At 47.1% G+C, this 14,101-nt stretch overlaps 1 protein-coding gene across 1 annotated transcript; it reads left to right on the top strand.

Annotated features, from left to right (window-relative positions):
* The first annotated feature begins 2,286 nt into the window (after positions 1 to 2,286).
* Positions 2,287 to 12,506, top strand: CLDN11 (claudin 11). Its single transcript, XM_066556565.1, has 3 exons — positions 2,287 to 2,736; positions 5,344 to 5,508; positions 11,326 to 12,506. The coding sequence occupies exons 1-3, from the start codon at positions 2,511 to 2,513 to the stop codon at positions 11,556 to 11,558; spliced, it is 624 nt and encodes a 207-aa protein (XP_066412662.1). The 5' UTR covers positions 2,287 to 2,510; the 3' UTR covers positions 11,559 to 12,506.
* Positions 12,507 to 14,101: the final 1,595 nt, after the last annotated feature.

The raw sequence follows: 14,101 nt of genomic DNA, 5'->3' as shown, positions 1-14,101 counted from the left end.
TCCAAACAGGGAGGAATCAATGAGGCTGAAAATGTAAAGAAAAAGTTCAAGGTGAGTCATTTGGATGAGAAAGCCCTGGGTGTTGATAGCTTGGGTAGCTGTGACTAATTGCAACGCCTGTCTTTTGTCAGAGAGAACAATGCAGGTTAAGGAAAAGCTCTGGGACTGAAGGGTAAAAAGATTGATTTTTAAGGAGCTCACACTGTTGCTGGAATACATGCCTGTGTAACACTTGCTTTTAAAAAGGCAGCTTTTGAGACTATTGCCCAAAGTGTATCAGTTTATTTGGCATATAGCTGGCAAGTCATTCTTGTTCCTTCTTTTATTGATCTTGTAAATCATTGTCCACTTGCCTTGTATGAACTTAAATTCACTTAACTGTTGGTGGTGTGATTTATAACACTGACAAAATGGTAAATGCCTCCTGTCTCTATTGACATTAATGAAATAATTCACACTGCGCCCTGTGGGCACCAGCTCGAGTTCTGTTGAACAGTGCTGGTTACCAAAGTGTCAGATTTACTCCTTGCTCCTGCACGTTCCTTGATAAATACATTTGTGAAGGAAAACATGGAGTTAAGAAGGTTTTGTGGTTAAGGAAACCAAAAATGTAGGAGACTGAATTACAGAAGGATGTATATGCCAATGAATACCTTCTAGCATTTAAAAAATACTTATATTGTGCATTAGGATGTGCCTGCACTATCACTGTGTAAAATGATTCCAAACCTCAGCTTTGGGGTGAAATCTCTCGTGTACTTTTGAATTCAGGAGGTGACACTTTGTCTGTCCAATACAATTGCTCAGTCCAAGAAGTGGAATACCACTTTCACCCAAGAGATTACAAGTTTATCTCCTGAATAATAAATAAGAAGGAATGGTTTTTAGAGGAAGATTAAATCCATCTAGAATTGAGCCCTAGACAACATAAATTTGTGTCTGGATATCAGTAACAGCACACTCCCCCTGAGGTGGGTGCAGTAGAAGGATAGGCCATGCAGGGAGGTGGAATCACATCAGGAAATTTCATGGAAGGCCAGCTGGCAGCTTGGCTTCACAGAAATACCATAAACCAGGTATAGAAAAAACCTAAGAATAATCAACAATATAAAACAAGTGTGAAAACAACAATTATATTTACTAGGAAAGCTTCTCTTGAAAAAGAACTTTCAACTATACTGGTAGTGCTCCAGCATTCAGATGAAGCTTTGACAGAAAACTGTGACCTCATGTCCTTGAATTTTGGATCCAAGGAGCAGGTGACAAATGATAGGATGCTCTTGTTCGTGTTTTGCTTCTTAGTTGTTAAAGAACGGCAAAAAACACCCTTGGATGAGGAGCAGGATACATTTAATTCCTAGCACTTTAAACTCGGAGTGGCGTTTCCCGTATTTGTTTCTCACTGACAGCTCTGGGAGTGAATGGAATTCTTTGTTGTCCCTTTCTTGTCCCCGTTCCCTGCCCGTGCACCGCAGACAGCTCTCCACTAGTGGTCTCTCCAGGCATGCGGCATCCGCCTGGTTCCAACCCTCCCTTCCCAAAACCAGCCTCGCTGGAGGAGGACACAGCCATGAAATATCCTCAGGGATGTGCTGGCACGAGAAAACATGCGTATGAGCAGTGAAAATACAGAGCGAAGCTAGGAAAATGTCCTGCCTGCCTGTTTCCCCTGATGCACAACGGGAGGATGTGAAGTTTCTCCACCTCTGGCGTTTTGAAGTGAGCTGCTCTTGTTTTAGAAAATGGACTAAAATTCATATAGTAAATTCACTCGGACTAAAAATCTGAGTTAAAAGCTGCTCGTTTTAATTTGGGGATTCAAATAGGGACTGTGGTGCTGTTAAACACATATTTAGTACTCAGTGAGTGTTAGTTAATAGTTCTGAAAGCCCAAGCACAGCAGAGGAGGCAGTGGTGGGTCTTTTATATTTTTACAATTACTGGAAACATCAGGAAAGACTCAAGACTGATTTTGTCCCTTTACTGCAGCTGTGCTGGTGGCTTTGATGAGGTGATCAATTCCACCTCTTGAGTAACTCTGTCCACCACATTTCTCCCCTTACCTTTCCACGAGGATGTACCAGTGAGACTATTAAAGTTTGCTAGCAGACACTGCCTTGATTTTTCTCCCTCTCTGCTAAATTTCGAATATTCAGGCTGTTATTTCACATTTGAATAAACCCCTCCGGCTCGTTTCTCAAGCACGCTTGGGTGCGATCGTGCATCTCCTCCTCCGCACAGCCTCCTTCCCCTCGGACGGACGCTCCGGATGCTCTGGCAGAAGTTGGGGCTCCCCCCTCGCTCCTCCCCTGCGCCGTGGGGCTGGAGGCAGCTCTGACCCCTCCCAGGGAGGGAGCTGGGCAGAGGCAGCCGGGTGTTTGCAGCAGAGCCCGACCAGGGACCCGCTCCTGCCCATCCCATCCTCCCGCTGCAGCAGCCGCGACCTCGCCGGGCGGCTCCGCTGACCCCCGTGGGCTCTGTCCTGTCACTGTCCCCACCACAGGACGGAGATGGTGGCCACCTGCCTGCACCTGGCTGGATTTGTCTGCAGCTTCGTGGGGTGGATCGGGGTGGTTGTGGCCACGGCCACCAACGACTGGGTGGTGACTTGCGGCTACACCATCACCACCTGCAGGAAGATGGATGAGCTGGGATCCAAGGGGCTGTGGGCAGACTGTGTCATGGCAACAGGTCTCTACCACTGCAAACCCCTCGTGGACATCCTCATACTGCCAGGTGAGTGTGTCCCACCCTCCTTTCTCACCCCGAGTGAGGGCTGAAGCCTTGCCCAGAGCAGCACAGGTGCTGCTGTCACAGGAGGTGATGGGGAAGCTCCCTCAGCTTCATCAGCACAGGACATGGTCCATTAAATGCTAAAGAAGTTGAATGATAGCTCTTACCATGATTCTGATTGATTTACACCTGGTTTTAATCGTAGCCAGGTCTCGTGTTTTCTGTGGCTGCTAAAACCCAGTTAATGTTTAATCATTGCTCTTAGTAAAATCTCACTGCTCCTCTCACATCTTGTCTCTGGATTGCACTGCAAAACGTACAGAGCACGCTGAGGTGTAATAGAGCACTTCAAGGGGATGGTGAACTATTACAAATGTTAAGGTTTGATTCCTTAAAGTGATTTGGAGCATAATGAATCTTTCAGCATCTATTATTAATGCTGCTATGGCTTTTTAATCTTTCAGAAGATCATCATTAGTCTTGATGGTCTTGTGCTTCCCACAGATTCCGAGGCAAGACAGAACTTTTACACAGCAAACAGATGTAACTACATTTAACCTGATATGATACATTAAACTTTTTAATGATATAGTAGCTTTCATCTAGTTTACTGAAAAGCAAAAATTAAGCAAGGTGTTTTATCAGCATTAATACATCTTCTGGGCTAATGAAACCTGCCAAAGTCTTGTGAGGTCTGGTCCCTGTAAGTTTAGTTTGTGAGCTTGCCAGTTTCAACCACTGTTCCATCTGTAGCGCTTCATTCTGCTGTGTTTTAGATTGCAATTCCTCTGCCGTGTCAAACGTGCCTCTCTCAAAGCTGACAGGGCAGAAATGACCATTCCTTGTCATTTTCTTTCATGTTTCCTTGTTTACTGGTTTAAATTGTCGTGAAAATAATTTTACAAGAGGTTAGAAAGATAATTCCTGAATTTGTCTCCATTACAGAGCTTGATCTGGGACACATAGTGCTTAGGAATGTTGAGTCTCTCATTCTCCCCTTCTCTGTGTGTACTTTTATTTTAGTAAGCTTGCCTTCCTTACTGCTACTGTTGTTAAATCTGATCCAGGAGAGAAAACAGAGGAAGGTTTTGCCCCAAAGAAACATCAGTGAATGCAACTGAGTAAATAAGTGAATGGGTCTTGCAGTGGCAGAGAGCAAAGCTTCCCTCAAGCAGAAGCAAATCACAGACCAAAATATTTCTGCTTGTAGCCTATGTGAGACCCACAGCTTGACATGAGAGGGAAATTCATCCTGGTGTGCCCAATAGCTGCAATATAATTAGAGCCTTTCTTTGTCTGAGTCAAGTCTTTAAAATGAATTGGTTTTATTCTCATTTACTTGGGATTGGTTGCACAGAATCCACACTAGGTACAGCCATCTCCTTTGCTTAGGGTCTGCTTTTATGACCTCAATGCCTCAGGTAACATTTTTTTTAAGTTTCCTCTTGAAAAATATTAAGGAAATATTCAATACACATGGTTCAACACACAATACATAAGTTCTGCATTTCCAGAAATAGTAAAATCCTCATTCCTGGTGTTATACCTGTATGTCTGTGGAATGTGTGTGCTCAAGGCCCCTCTTTGCTGGTGTTGGTTGAAGCATCTTGGAATTCTGTGCCTGCATCTGACAGCTTCTTTTTGTTAGCAAGAGGGGACAGAGAGCCAGCACACTCACTGTGCTGAGACTGTCCTGAAAACTGGGGGAGGTCACCAGGCACTGGGGCAAATCTGACATTTGTCCTTTTCCTTTTGCATGCTAATAATGACCTGGTATAATTTACTTATATGCAATTTTTGTATAGTATATATACATTACATATAAATTATATATTTTAAAATTTAGGTATACATGTGGTATAAAAATATTTTTAAAATCATATCTTGTGATACATAGACCTTCCCAGAGGCAGAAATATCATGGTCCTGCCCAGCACCCCCACAGCCCCTGGTCCTTGTTTCCTGTTGCTTTGTGCACAGGGACAGGTAAGGGAGGAATGGGAGCTCCTGGGGTGCCGTGCTGAGGTGTGGCTGTGGGTGAGGAATGTCCTTCCTCTTCCTCCTCCTCCTCCTCCCAGGTCAACAGTACTCATTGCCTTGGGGCAGCTGCTGGCAGCATCCCATGGACCTCCAGTGTCAGTAGTGGGTCTAGCCCTCTGAATGATGGGAGAGTCTTTGAGGCTTTAAATTACTTTAAAAAATGATTTAATTTTGAAGATTTTAAAATCTTGTTCTTTAGTCAAACTGTCACCACGGAAAGATAAAGGGAAACTGAAACTCCCTCCTAGAGGAAATTTCTCCTACTTTCCCTTCCCGTATTTTCCAGCTCCACCATTTCTCAGTGTCTCTCTGGGAAGAGCTTGTGTTTTCCAGGCAGTGCTGTTTGTTTGTTGGGAAACTTTGAGCCTGCACATCCCATCCTGTCCACGCACTCCCCACTGCACTGCAGCCTCACTGCCTTGTGCCTGGTGAAGATTTAAAGTTTACACAGGCATGAACCCATTTCCCATACTCTGTGCACGTCTTGGGCTCTAACCAAACACGAGCTTTCCTCCAAATTCTCCTTTTCTTGTGCCAAATAACAAAATCCTCCTCCTTGCCTTGCTGCAGGGTATGTCCAGGCGTGTCGAGCGCTGATGATCGCCGCCTCGGTCCTGGGCCTGCCCGCCATCTTCCTGCTGATCACGGTGCTGCCCTGCATCCGCATGGGCCACGAGCCCGGGGCAGCCAAGTACCGGCGCTCCCAGCTGGGAGGGATCCTCATCATCCTCCTGGGTAAGGCACCTGCCAAGCTGGGGGGCTGCAGCCCGTCCCCTGCGGGCTGGTGGGGCGCGTTCTCCTGGAAGGGTTTGTGCTGGGCTGGCCTGGAGCTCTCCAGCATTGCTGCAGCCTGTGGGTGGGCAAAAGGCAGGGACAGGAGTGGGAGGACAAGGACAGGAGGCAGGGATGAAGCAGGGTTAGAGGGAATCCCTCTGTCTTTGCCTTTGTGAATCCCTCTGTCTTTGCCTTGTGGAGTTCTCAGTCACAGCTTCTCTTGGCAGGCCATCGCACACGGGCAGTGCCTGCAGGCATGGATCATCCTGGTTCACTGTGGAAGTGATTTTTTGGGAAAGGGTCTAAGCTTCCAAGCTACTTATAGGGAAGGCAGAGCCTCCAAATTTTCCCTGGACATCCAGGGAAAGTAAGCTGAGGCATGTGGGAGGGGAAGCCCTTACTGAATGGGGCTGGTGCTGTGGCCTCCAGAGGGGAAGGAGCGTGGAGGTGGCACAGACATGGGAAGAGGGATGGCACTGGCACGGGGAGAGGACTGGCATGGCCCGCCTCCCCCTTGGCCTCCAAGCTCCCCTGGGAATTTCTTCCCGTCCTTGGTGCTTGTGGAGGAGATTGTTTTGAGCAGCACAGACTGTGGAGCTCATTGTCCCCCATGCAACACCTGCATGTTCTTGAGGCCTCGTCATCTCAGCACCAGCCTGCGGGGCCTTGTTTTCACCCGTCTGTGGCAGAGGAGGAGGGGAGAGGCAAAGTGACCTCTTTGTGTGGCTCTGCTGCTCGCTGGCAGCCAGCACTGACATCATGCCCGTCTTCTTTCTTCTTCTTCTTCTTTTTTTTCAAGTGGGCACTGAATATAGCTGCACACTCAGAAGGGCTGTCCTCTGGATGCTCCTTCCATGCAAGTCAGCCCTCCTCCTTCACCCTGTGGTTAGCACAAGTCCATACATCCCAAATCTGAGGATTTGGTCCAAGGGGCCCTATCGGTGCCTATAAAGTTTAAAAGCACAGCTGGAATTCCTAACATCAGCTTTATAGGGCTGGTCTAGGACATCCCAATCATGAACAGGAATGTGATCTTCATCCCTGTCCTGGAACCTTGAGTCACGTATTTGGGCTTGGGGAAGTGAAAGAGAAGGTGGAGGTTTTCTGCCTGTGAATGAAAGTTTAGTGCCAGAGTAGTCTGCTCTGGTGGATTTGCCCTGCCCAGCAGAGCTGCACTTTGCCACAAAAGCCACAAGATTTTGGTTCCAGTCGAGGAGAGATATGCTGCAGGTCAGCCCTGCTTGCATGGCTGCAGGTGTGGAGGCAGGAGGACTGTCCCTAAAAATTCCAAAGGGCAGAAGGATGACAGGACCAGCTTACAGATGACAAATTGCAGTGACAGTGTTGGGTATCACTGTGTTGGAACAAGTGAAATCCTTTATGCTGCAGTGTCCCCACCAGGGTTTGGTGTCTGGTGTGCCACTATCCCACCCCAGTCATGCTGCAGTGGGACACCAGGGAGGACAGCAGATGTGAGGGGATGATGGGGAGTTGTGGTGCTCCACAAACCAGGATGCCCTTTGCCTCAGAACAGTTTTCCAACTAGGTAAGATCTGTGAGGAAAGGAAGTGTGAGAGATCACATCTCTCACATTTGTGTCACGGAGACATTGGCAGACAAATGATCTTTGGGTCAGATTTGGACCACAGCTTATTGATTTTCACCTCTGTGAGCTCTGAAGCACCTACAGGTGAATGATTTACTGGTGTCATTGGTGCCCTGAATGATCTGGGCTGGGATCAGCAGCCTGGTCACAATGTTTTAGTCACAATTACAATAATGCTCTTTTTGTCAGATCACAAATGAAGAATAAATAAGCTTCTTTTGCTCCTAGGTTGCTTTTTTTTAAAAAAAAAAGAAAGAGTAAACCAACCCACATTTATATTTACAAAGCCCATTTTTTTCCAGGCTCATCAGCAAGACAGTCCATTTGGAAGAAGAATAATGTACAGAGTTTAGGACTTTGACATTATTTAAGCTGATTAATGATCTGTTAGCTGCAAGATGAGGTGTCACCATTCCAGAGCATTTAACAAGCATGGATCAGGCTCTGAAAGATACAATGCTGAGTTAAAATCCATTATATTCTAGAAGTAACATGCCCTGGACTGTTTTTATTCACCCTTCAGCCACTGAACTCTCACTCATGGTTTCCACAACTTCACAGGCTCCAGATTTTTCCTCTTAGGGGAAAGCAACACCCAGAGCTCTGGTTAAAAGAAAATGGCCCCCAAAACACTCCCTAATGCAGCAGAAATAGGGAGTGGGGATGCAAACAGGGGTGTTGGCCCCAAAGCAAACTTCACTTTGCTGCTCAGGGAAGGGATAGCAGTTTGTCATTGAGATTTGGTATAAGGGAAAACAGGGACTGAAACACAGCTCAGAGCCAAAAAGAAAAAAAAAAAAAATATATATAAAAAGCTGAAAAGTTGCCAGGAAAACAATAGGCTCAGATATTCCATTGATTTTTCTCTCCACTGATAATCACAGGCTGACGGAGTGCAACCTGTGTGCACACCCTGCTATTCAGCTGCTGATGTGTTTATGGCTTTGTTTGATCCTATCTGACTGAGAGAATTGATTTATGGCTGAAAACAGCCGTCAGCAGAGGTTTGCTCTGAGCTGGTATGAAAACATTTCACACTTTGGTGTCGATGGAAAAACCCTGGCCCAGCCCGTGTTGTTGATACTAATTTGGAGCACCCCTTGCTGGTAACCAAGGGGGCATTTTCCCAATGGAGGAGAAGGAGTCAGACACTGGAAAATAGATTAAATATATGTTAGTGGGAATTGCTACTACAAAATGAGCCATTGTGTACTAAATAAAGGATGTTAATGAGTTTTTCTGAAAACTGCATGAGGCTTACTTGTGAAACCATAGATAAAAAGATTGCCTTGAACACAGAAAAAATATAGTATCTATTTTTTTCAACTAAATGCTTTGAAAGAGAAATCCGTGTGACTTTGAGTCAGCAATTCGGAATAGTTAAATTTAGATGTGAAATAAAAGTATTCTTTCTTCTGCAAAAAGCCTTTAACTTACTGTTAAGGAATTTGGCAGGGACTCACTGTCCCTTGATTTAGAACAATCCTGTTCCCTCTCTCCCACTTCCCCAAGCACCTTCTGTGCTTCTTGTCTCTGAGCACGTCCTTCTGACTCCAACACATCTCTAATGTTGAGTATTGAGGCTTTCAGCTCAGCAGACTGAGCTACTGCAAATCCACAGTTAAAAGAGTCTTGGAAACAATGGGAGCTGGGATGTATCCCTGTGGATTCACAGCAATCTGATGGAGCAAGGACATTCATGCCATGAAGTGCTGAGAGGATTTTTTGGGTAGAGACAGTGGCTTTTACAAGATTGCCTACTCCAGCTGCAAAAAGCAGGCAGGATTCCCACACCAAAACAGGCCTGTTTTCCCAACTAAATTGGTTGCTCTAATATAAAATATTCCTTCTCTTTTCAGACCTTCTTTTAATTTTCTGCTGGACTATATTGGCTACGGCAGCTCTGGAGTCTGAGGATTTCTTGTTTAGAGAGAGGCAGAGGGTGTCCTGACATTAGAACAAGAGAAAGGATAACAACTTCTATCTTTTCCACAAGGGCAGCCATTTTAGAACTTGAAACTTGCCCTAAAATTCCTTTTCCAATCTCTTTGGGTTTCCTGTCAAATCACCTTTTTTTTCAGCCTTTCCCTGTGGCACAACCAGAATAAAATCTGAGCCCACAGAAAGACGTTGCAATTGCTGAGTGTCCTTTTCCCATCCCCTCGGAGGATTTACAGCTCAACCTAATCTATGCAGGGCGATGAAGCCCAGTCCTGTTCCAGGGCATTCCTCTTGCTCAGCAGCAGGGTCACTGGCAGCTGGCAGCCTCTGAGCACAGAGAGGTCAAGTGAACCCATGCAAAGCCCTTGGCTTGTGTTTCACAGCTTTCTGCTATTGTCAGCATTAAAATAAGGTGGTTTTACATGTAGTGGGGCCACATGCACAAGAGATGCTATTGTGTGAGCATCCCTGAGAGCTCTTCTCACCCCAGTGCAAGTGTTTTCTTCGGTCCTGTCTTGTGGGGGAGGGTCTGGAGAGATAAGGCTCTTATAGTCTATAGACAAATATATATATATATATTTACTGCTGACAGAGAAAGAAAAGATGATTGTGTTTTTTCGGACAACAAAGCAGCTTTGTTCCCAGAGCCCATTAGAATGCTTTGTGGATTCCCAACTGATACATTTTTGTTTTAAAGCCTTGGAGGTTCATGAGCTGTTTGCAGGACCACTCCACATGCAGGAGAAATGCTCTTCTCCCCTCCCTGCCTTCTCCAAAATTCCTTCCAAAGCTGCGGGGCCTTTCCTTTGAGGAGGCCCAAAATTATTTCTGGCTTTATAAGCATCCTTCAAATGTTCTTCTCTTTTCCATAAGAAAATATTTTCTCTCACAATAACTGCAGCTTTGGAGATGGGTTTTTTGCTGTACCGGCCAGGAGCTACAGTTTGTTCTCTGCTTTAACTAAACAATTTTATTTTTACTCTCACCCCTTTCTTTTTCCCTCTTGCAACCTTAACTTTCTGACACTGCCTCCAGATACCTTTTAACACGGTCGGTGGAAATCTGTAACGCTGCCATGGTCCTGTTATTGTTTTGCTCTGATTCTCTGATAGCCACAAGGATGGAGTCCTGCACAGCTTGTCCCAGAGGCAAGTAAATATTGACAGATTAATTCTTCTCAGATGTACAGGCCATCAAGGAGTATTGTTGTAGGACCTGCTCCTGGGAGGTGATTAACACCATCAACTCCCGTTGCCCTCGGTGCATGTGGGGACTCTGTGGGGACTGTCTCCCTCACATGCCACCTCACAGCACCACTGCAGCTGCCTCTGGCTTTTTGTGGAAAAAACCCCTATGGAATATCAAGTAAAAGGTGAAGCCTGCAGTCATTTTTTGACCCGCTGTAGTCCCTAGATGGGATCCCATTTTTGCTTCTGCAGACTCTTCAGGTCCCATTTTTATTCAATTCAGTAAATGTCTGGAGAGCCTTGCCGCGTTTGTCCCCCATCGCTTGATAGAAATTTTCCACAGGGAAGCTGAATCTGTTTTCCAGAGCTGCGAGACATTTCCTTTTCCATGAAAAAACCCCAGCAATCCTAACTGCTGCTTATTTTGTCCCTGCTCATTTTCTGCTTGTATTTTATAAACCCAACTCTGCGTTAAATTTCTGGGAGATTTTGGTGAAGTTTATGTGACCACTCAGTAGAGCCATTGCAATGATGAGGAGGGACATGGGCTGAGGACACAGCATGTGAGTCATGTGGAAATAGGGATTTAAACCAGTTCACACAGGTCCACAGGTTTTATTCTCTTGCTGATCCATATGGTTTTCATGGCCTCTTCATATCTAATCTATTCCTAATTCTGCAGTTCTCCAGCATATCCATTTCAGGGATAACTCTTATTTTTCCCTCTAAAGATATTTCTAGGGAACAAATCTGTTTCCCTTCTAACAAATACATTATATTGTGTCAGGCAGCAGTTGTGTTTCCTTCTCGCTGGTGCCTGAGAGCAATGGCTGTTCTCTCTCCATCTCTCACTCCTGAAGCTCCCATGGTGCCTCCTGCTTGGAGATCTCCTGGACCCAGCCCTGATGCTGCTGCTTCTGGACCCCACTGCGGGACTGGAAGGGAGCAGGGATGGCTTTCCCCCTGTCCCCAGACGCGTGTGACACTCTGCTGTCCCTCCCTCCAGCTCAGAGCCCTAACTCTGTCCTTCCCCCCTGTCCCCAGCCATGTGCGGCGTGGTGGCCACCATCTGGTTCCCGGTGTGCGCGCACCGCGAGACCACCATCATGAGCTTCGGCTACTCTCTCTACACGGGCTGGATCGGCTCTGCCCTCTGCCTCTTCGGCGGCTGTGTCATCGTCTGCTGCTCGGGGGACGCGCAGACCTTCGGCGAGAACCGCTTCTACTACGGCTCGGGCTCCAGCTCGCCCACCCACGCCAAGAGCGCTCACGTGTAGACACCGCAGGGACGCCCCACGGCTGCCGTCGGATGCTTTGGCTGGTGGGTTCGTGCGCCCTGGGTTTGCTTCTGCTGACGCGCTGTCAGGCTCCCAGGGGGAGATTTAGAAAAGCAGCACAAATGTCTGGTAGTTTGAAGCATTATTCTCCCCATCTCTTCCCCCCCTTTCTCTAGAAAGACAGCTCCAGCCAGCCCTACCTCTTGGTCCTCACCGTTTTGTCCTGACCACCTGCCCCATCTTCTTCTTGCAGCCAGGATGGTTTGGGGATGTGGTGTGGGGTTTAGGGATTTTAGTTTATCTTCTAGCTCCCCTGATTGTAGAGGAGTTTAAAGCAATAAAACAGAAATGAGAGAGACACTTTCCCATTGTTAGGAGGACTCTGACAGCTTCTCCCTCATCCTCACTGTTTGATTTCCCCCACTCAAGGTCACAGGTCTGGCATGGCTGGGGAGAGAGGATAGGGAGAAAGGCTGTCCTCTCCCACCGGGCAAATGTTTCTCTTTTGGAACAAGAGGAGGGGATTTTTCTGCCTTTCTCTGTAAATACTTTTGTACAAGTCTGATCATTTTAGTAACAGTGTTTCCCCCACCCCCACAGTCATCAGTATGAAGGAAACAGAACCCAAAGGTCCTAATGACATGGTAGATAACAGTGCCTTTTTAAATAGTTATAAATGACTTTGGGGGCTCTAATCCCTGCCCTCTGGTTCAGTTTCTTCTTTTTGTTTTTTTCTTTTGTACAGATCAGTTACTAAAAAATGTATTTTTACATTTTTTTAAACTCCTTTCTTTCTTCCTCTAAGTTTGTGTTCTGTCTTGCCTCGTTAAAGCAGCACATTTTAACATACAGTATAATGTACCCGTTACAATACAATTCTGGTGAGTACTGATGATGCCTTTGTACTTTCAGTGAAATACTGTACAATAAATAACAGAGTACCTGCAACCCCTGACTACTTTTTTTTTCCTTCCTTCCTGTGTGTTTCCATAGCCAGTTTTTCCATGACAGGGACTGCCAATGATTTTGAAGATTTTCTTGTTTTATAGCAGCTCAGGATAAAAACCACTCTGCTGTGGCATTAAATGAAGAATATTTAAAATATGAGTAATCTTTCTGCATGGGACTGTCTGTTATCTTATCCTTTGGTTCTTTCAATGCTCCCAGTAGCAGCTTGTACCAGTTATACCCACTAGTGGGATTCTTTATATTGGGAAGAATTAGAAAGCCCCTGAAGTGGTGGAGATGACCCTGAGCACCATGAAGTTGAGACCTCATGTTGCTGAAAGTGCTCTCAGCTAAAGTAGGGGTCTGATCTGGGGTCATTGCTCTGATCAAAACTGTGTAAGATCAAGATCTAACTCTGTCCTTACCAGAGGCTGCAGCAATTTAATTACACTGGTACAAAATCCCATCTGTTCCCAGAGATGTTAACTCAGTTCAAACAATTTGTGTAAGCCAAGAGAAGGAAAAGAGGAATAGCTGCTGCTCAGACATGGGCAAGAGGAGAGCCCAGTGGAGAGGTGGCAGGAGTAGGAGAAGGGTCTGGGCAACCAAGTTTTTTGGGATGATGAATAATGGGAAAACAAAGCTGTCAGTGCATTCTGGACTGTCCTTGGCCTGCTTTCTCCCTCAGCTGGAGAAACCAAACTGAGTGGCGCAGCCACGGGCAAGGATGGGGCAGCCCCCACCTCCCCTCCTCCACGCGGGAAGCCGGAGCATTTAGAAGGAGCCAGAGGGAGGCTGGCTGTGCTCCACGGGGACCCTCTGCCTGCCTGGCCCGGGGATGGGCAGCAGCCCGAGCATCTGCCTTTCACACCGAGCAGCCTTGAAGGCGGCTCTGTTGTGCGAGCCGCGCATCGCTGTGCAATGTCCCCAGGGCGGGCGGCGGGCGGTGGCAGGACACTTGTGCCCATGACATCACAGGCAGGGCACAGGCGGTTCTTGTACAGCCCGGGGACGCTGTCAGTGCTGCCATTGATGTGCGGGTGCCCCGGGCGGAGGGGGGCACAGACGTGCCAGCTTGTGCAGGCTGCCCGGGGATTGTGGATTGTGCCCGCGGGTTCACCCTCCTAACCGCGGGACCGACTGCGGCGGGGACACCTCGGAGCAGGGATCCGATGGAATGCTGCCTGCAGACAGCCCTGGAGCAAACTGGGAGGGAAAAGCACAGGAACACCTGGATCGGATGCCCGGGGCAGGGTTTTGGTGCTGTGGGAGGCGCATGAGCCCTGCCAGGCAGCGCTTTGGGGATTTTTGCTGCCCACCCTGTAAGGATGCACCCGGTCCCTTCCAATCTCACCCATCCCGCGATCCTTATGGTGCTGGGGACCCTTGGCAGATGATGGTGCTGGGGCTCTGTGTGCTCTGCCCTCAGCCAGAGGTTGCCAGCATCCAACCCCAAATCCAAGTCTTGAAAGGCCCTGGGAGTGCTGCTCAGAGGAAGGAAGAAGTTTTATGTCAGGGAAGATAATTAAAAACCAAACAAAGCAAAGCAACCCCACAGCAGCTGCAGGGAAAATGCATGTCTGCAACCATGGGGT

This window comes from Molothrus aeneus, chromosome 10 (assembly GCF_037042795.1).
Source record: "Molothrus aeneus isolate 106 chromosome 10, BPBGC_Maene_1.0, whole genome shotgun sequence".
NCBI classification, from domain to species: Eukaryota; Metazoa; Chordata; class Aves; order Passeriformes; family Icteridae; genus Molothrus; species Molothrus aeneus.
The sequence above is the reverse complement of the archived record's forward strand: the minus strand, read 5'-3'. Positions and strand labels throughout refer to the sequence as shown.

What these genes read in the sequence shown, in the direction of transcription:
- CLDN11 (XM_066556565.1), top strand. Translation starts at nt 2,511, where the DNA reads ATGGTGGCCACCTGCCTGCACCTGGCTGGATTTGTCTGCAGCTTCGTG. An exon ending in GGACATCCTCATACTGCCAG is followed by an intron (nt 2,737 to 5,343) that starts GTGAGTGTGTCC and finishes GCCTTGCTGCAG; the next exon opens with GGTATGTCCAGGCGTGTCGA. An exon ending in GATCCTCATCATCCTCCTGG is followed by an intron (nt 5,509 to 11,325) that starts GTAAGGCACCTG and finishes CCCTGTCCCCAG; the next exon opens with CCATGTGCGGCGTGGTGGCC.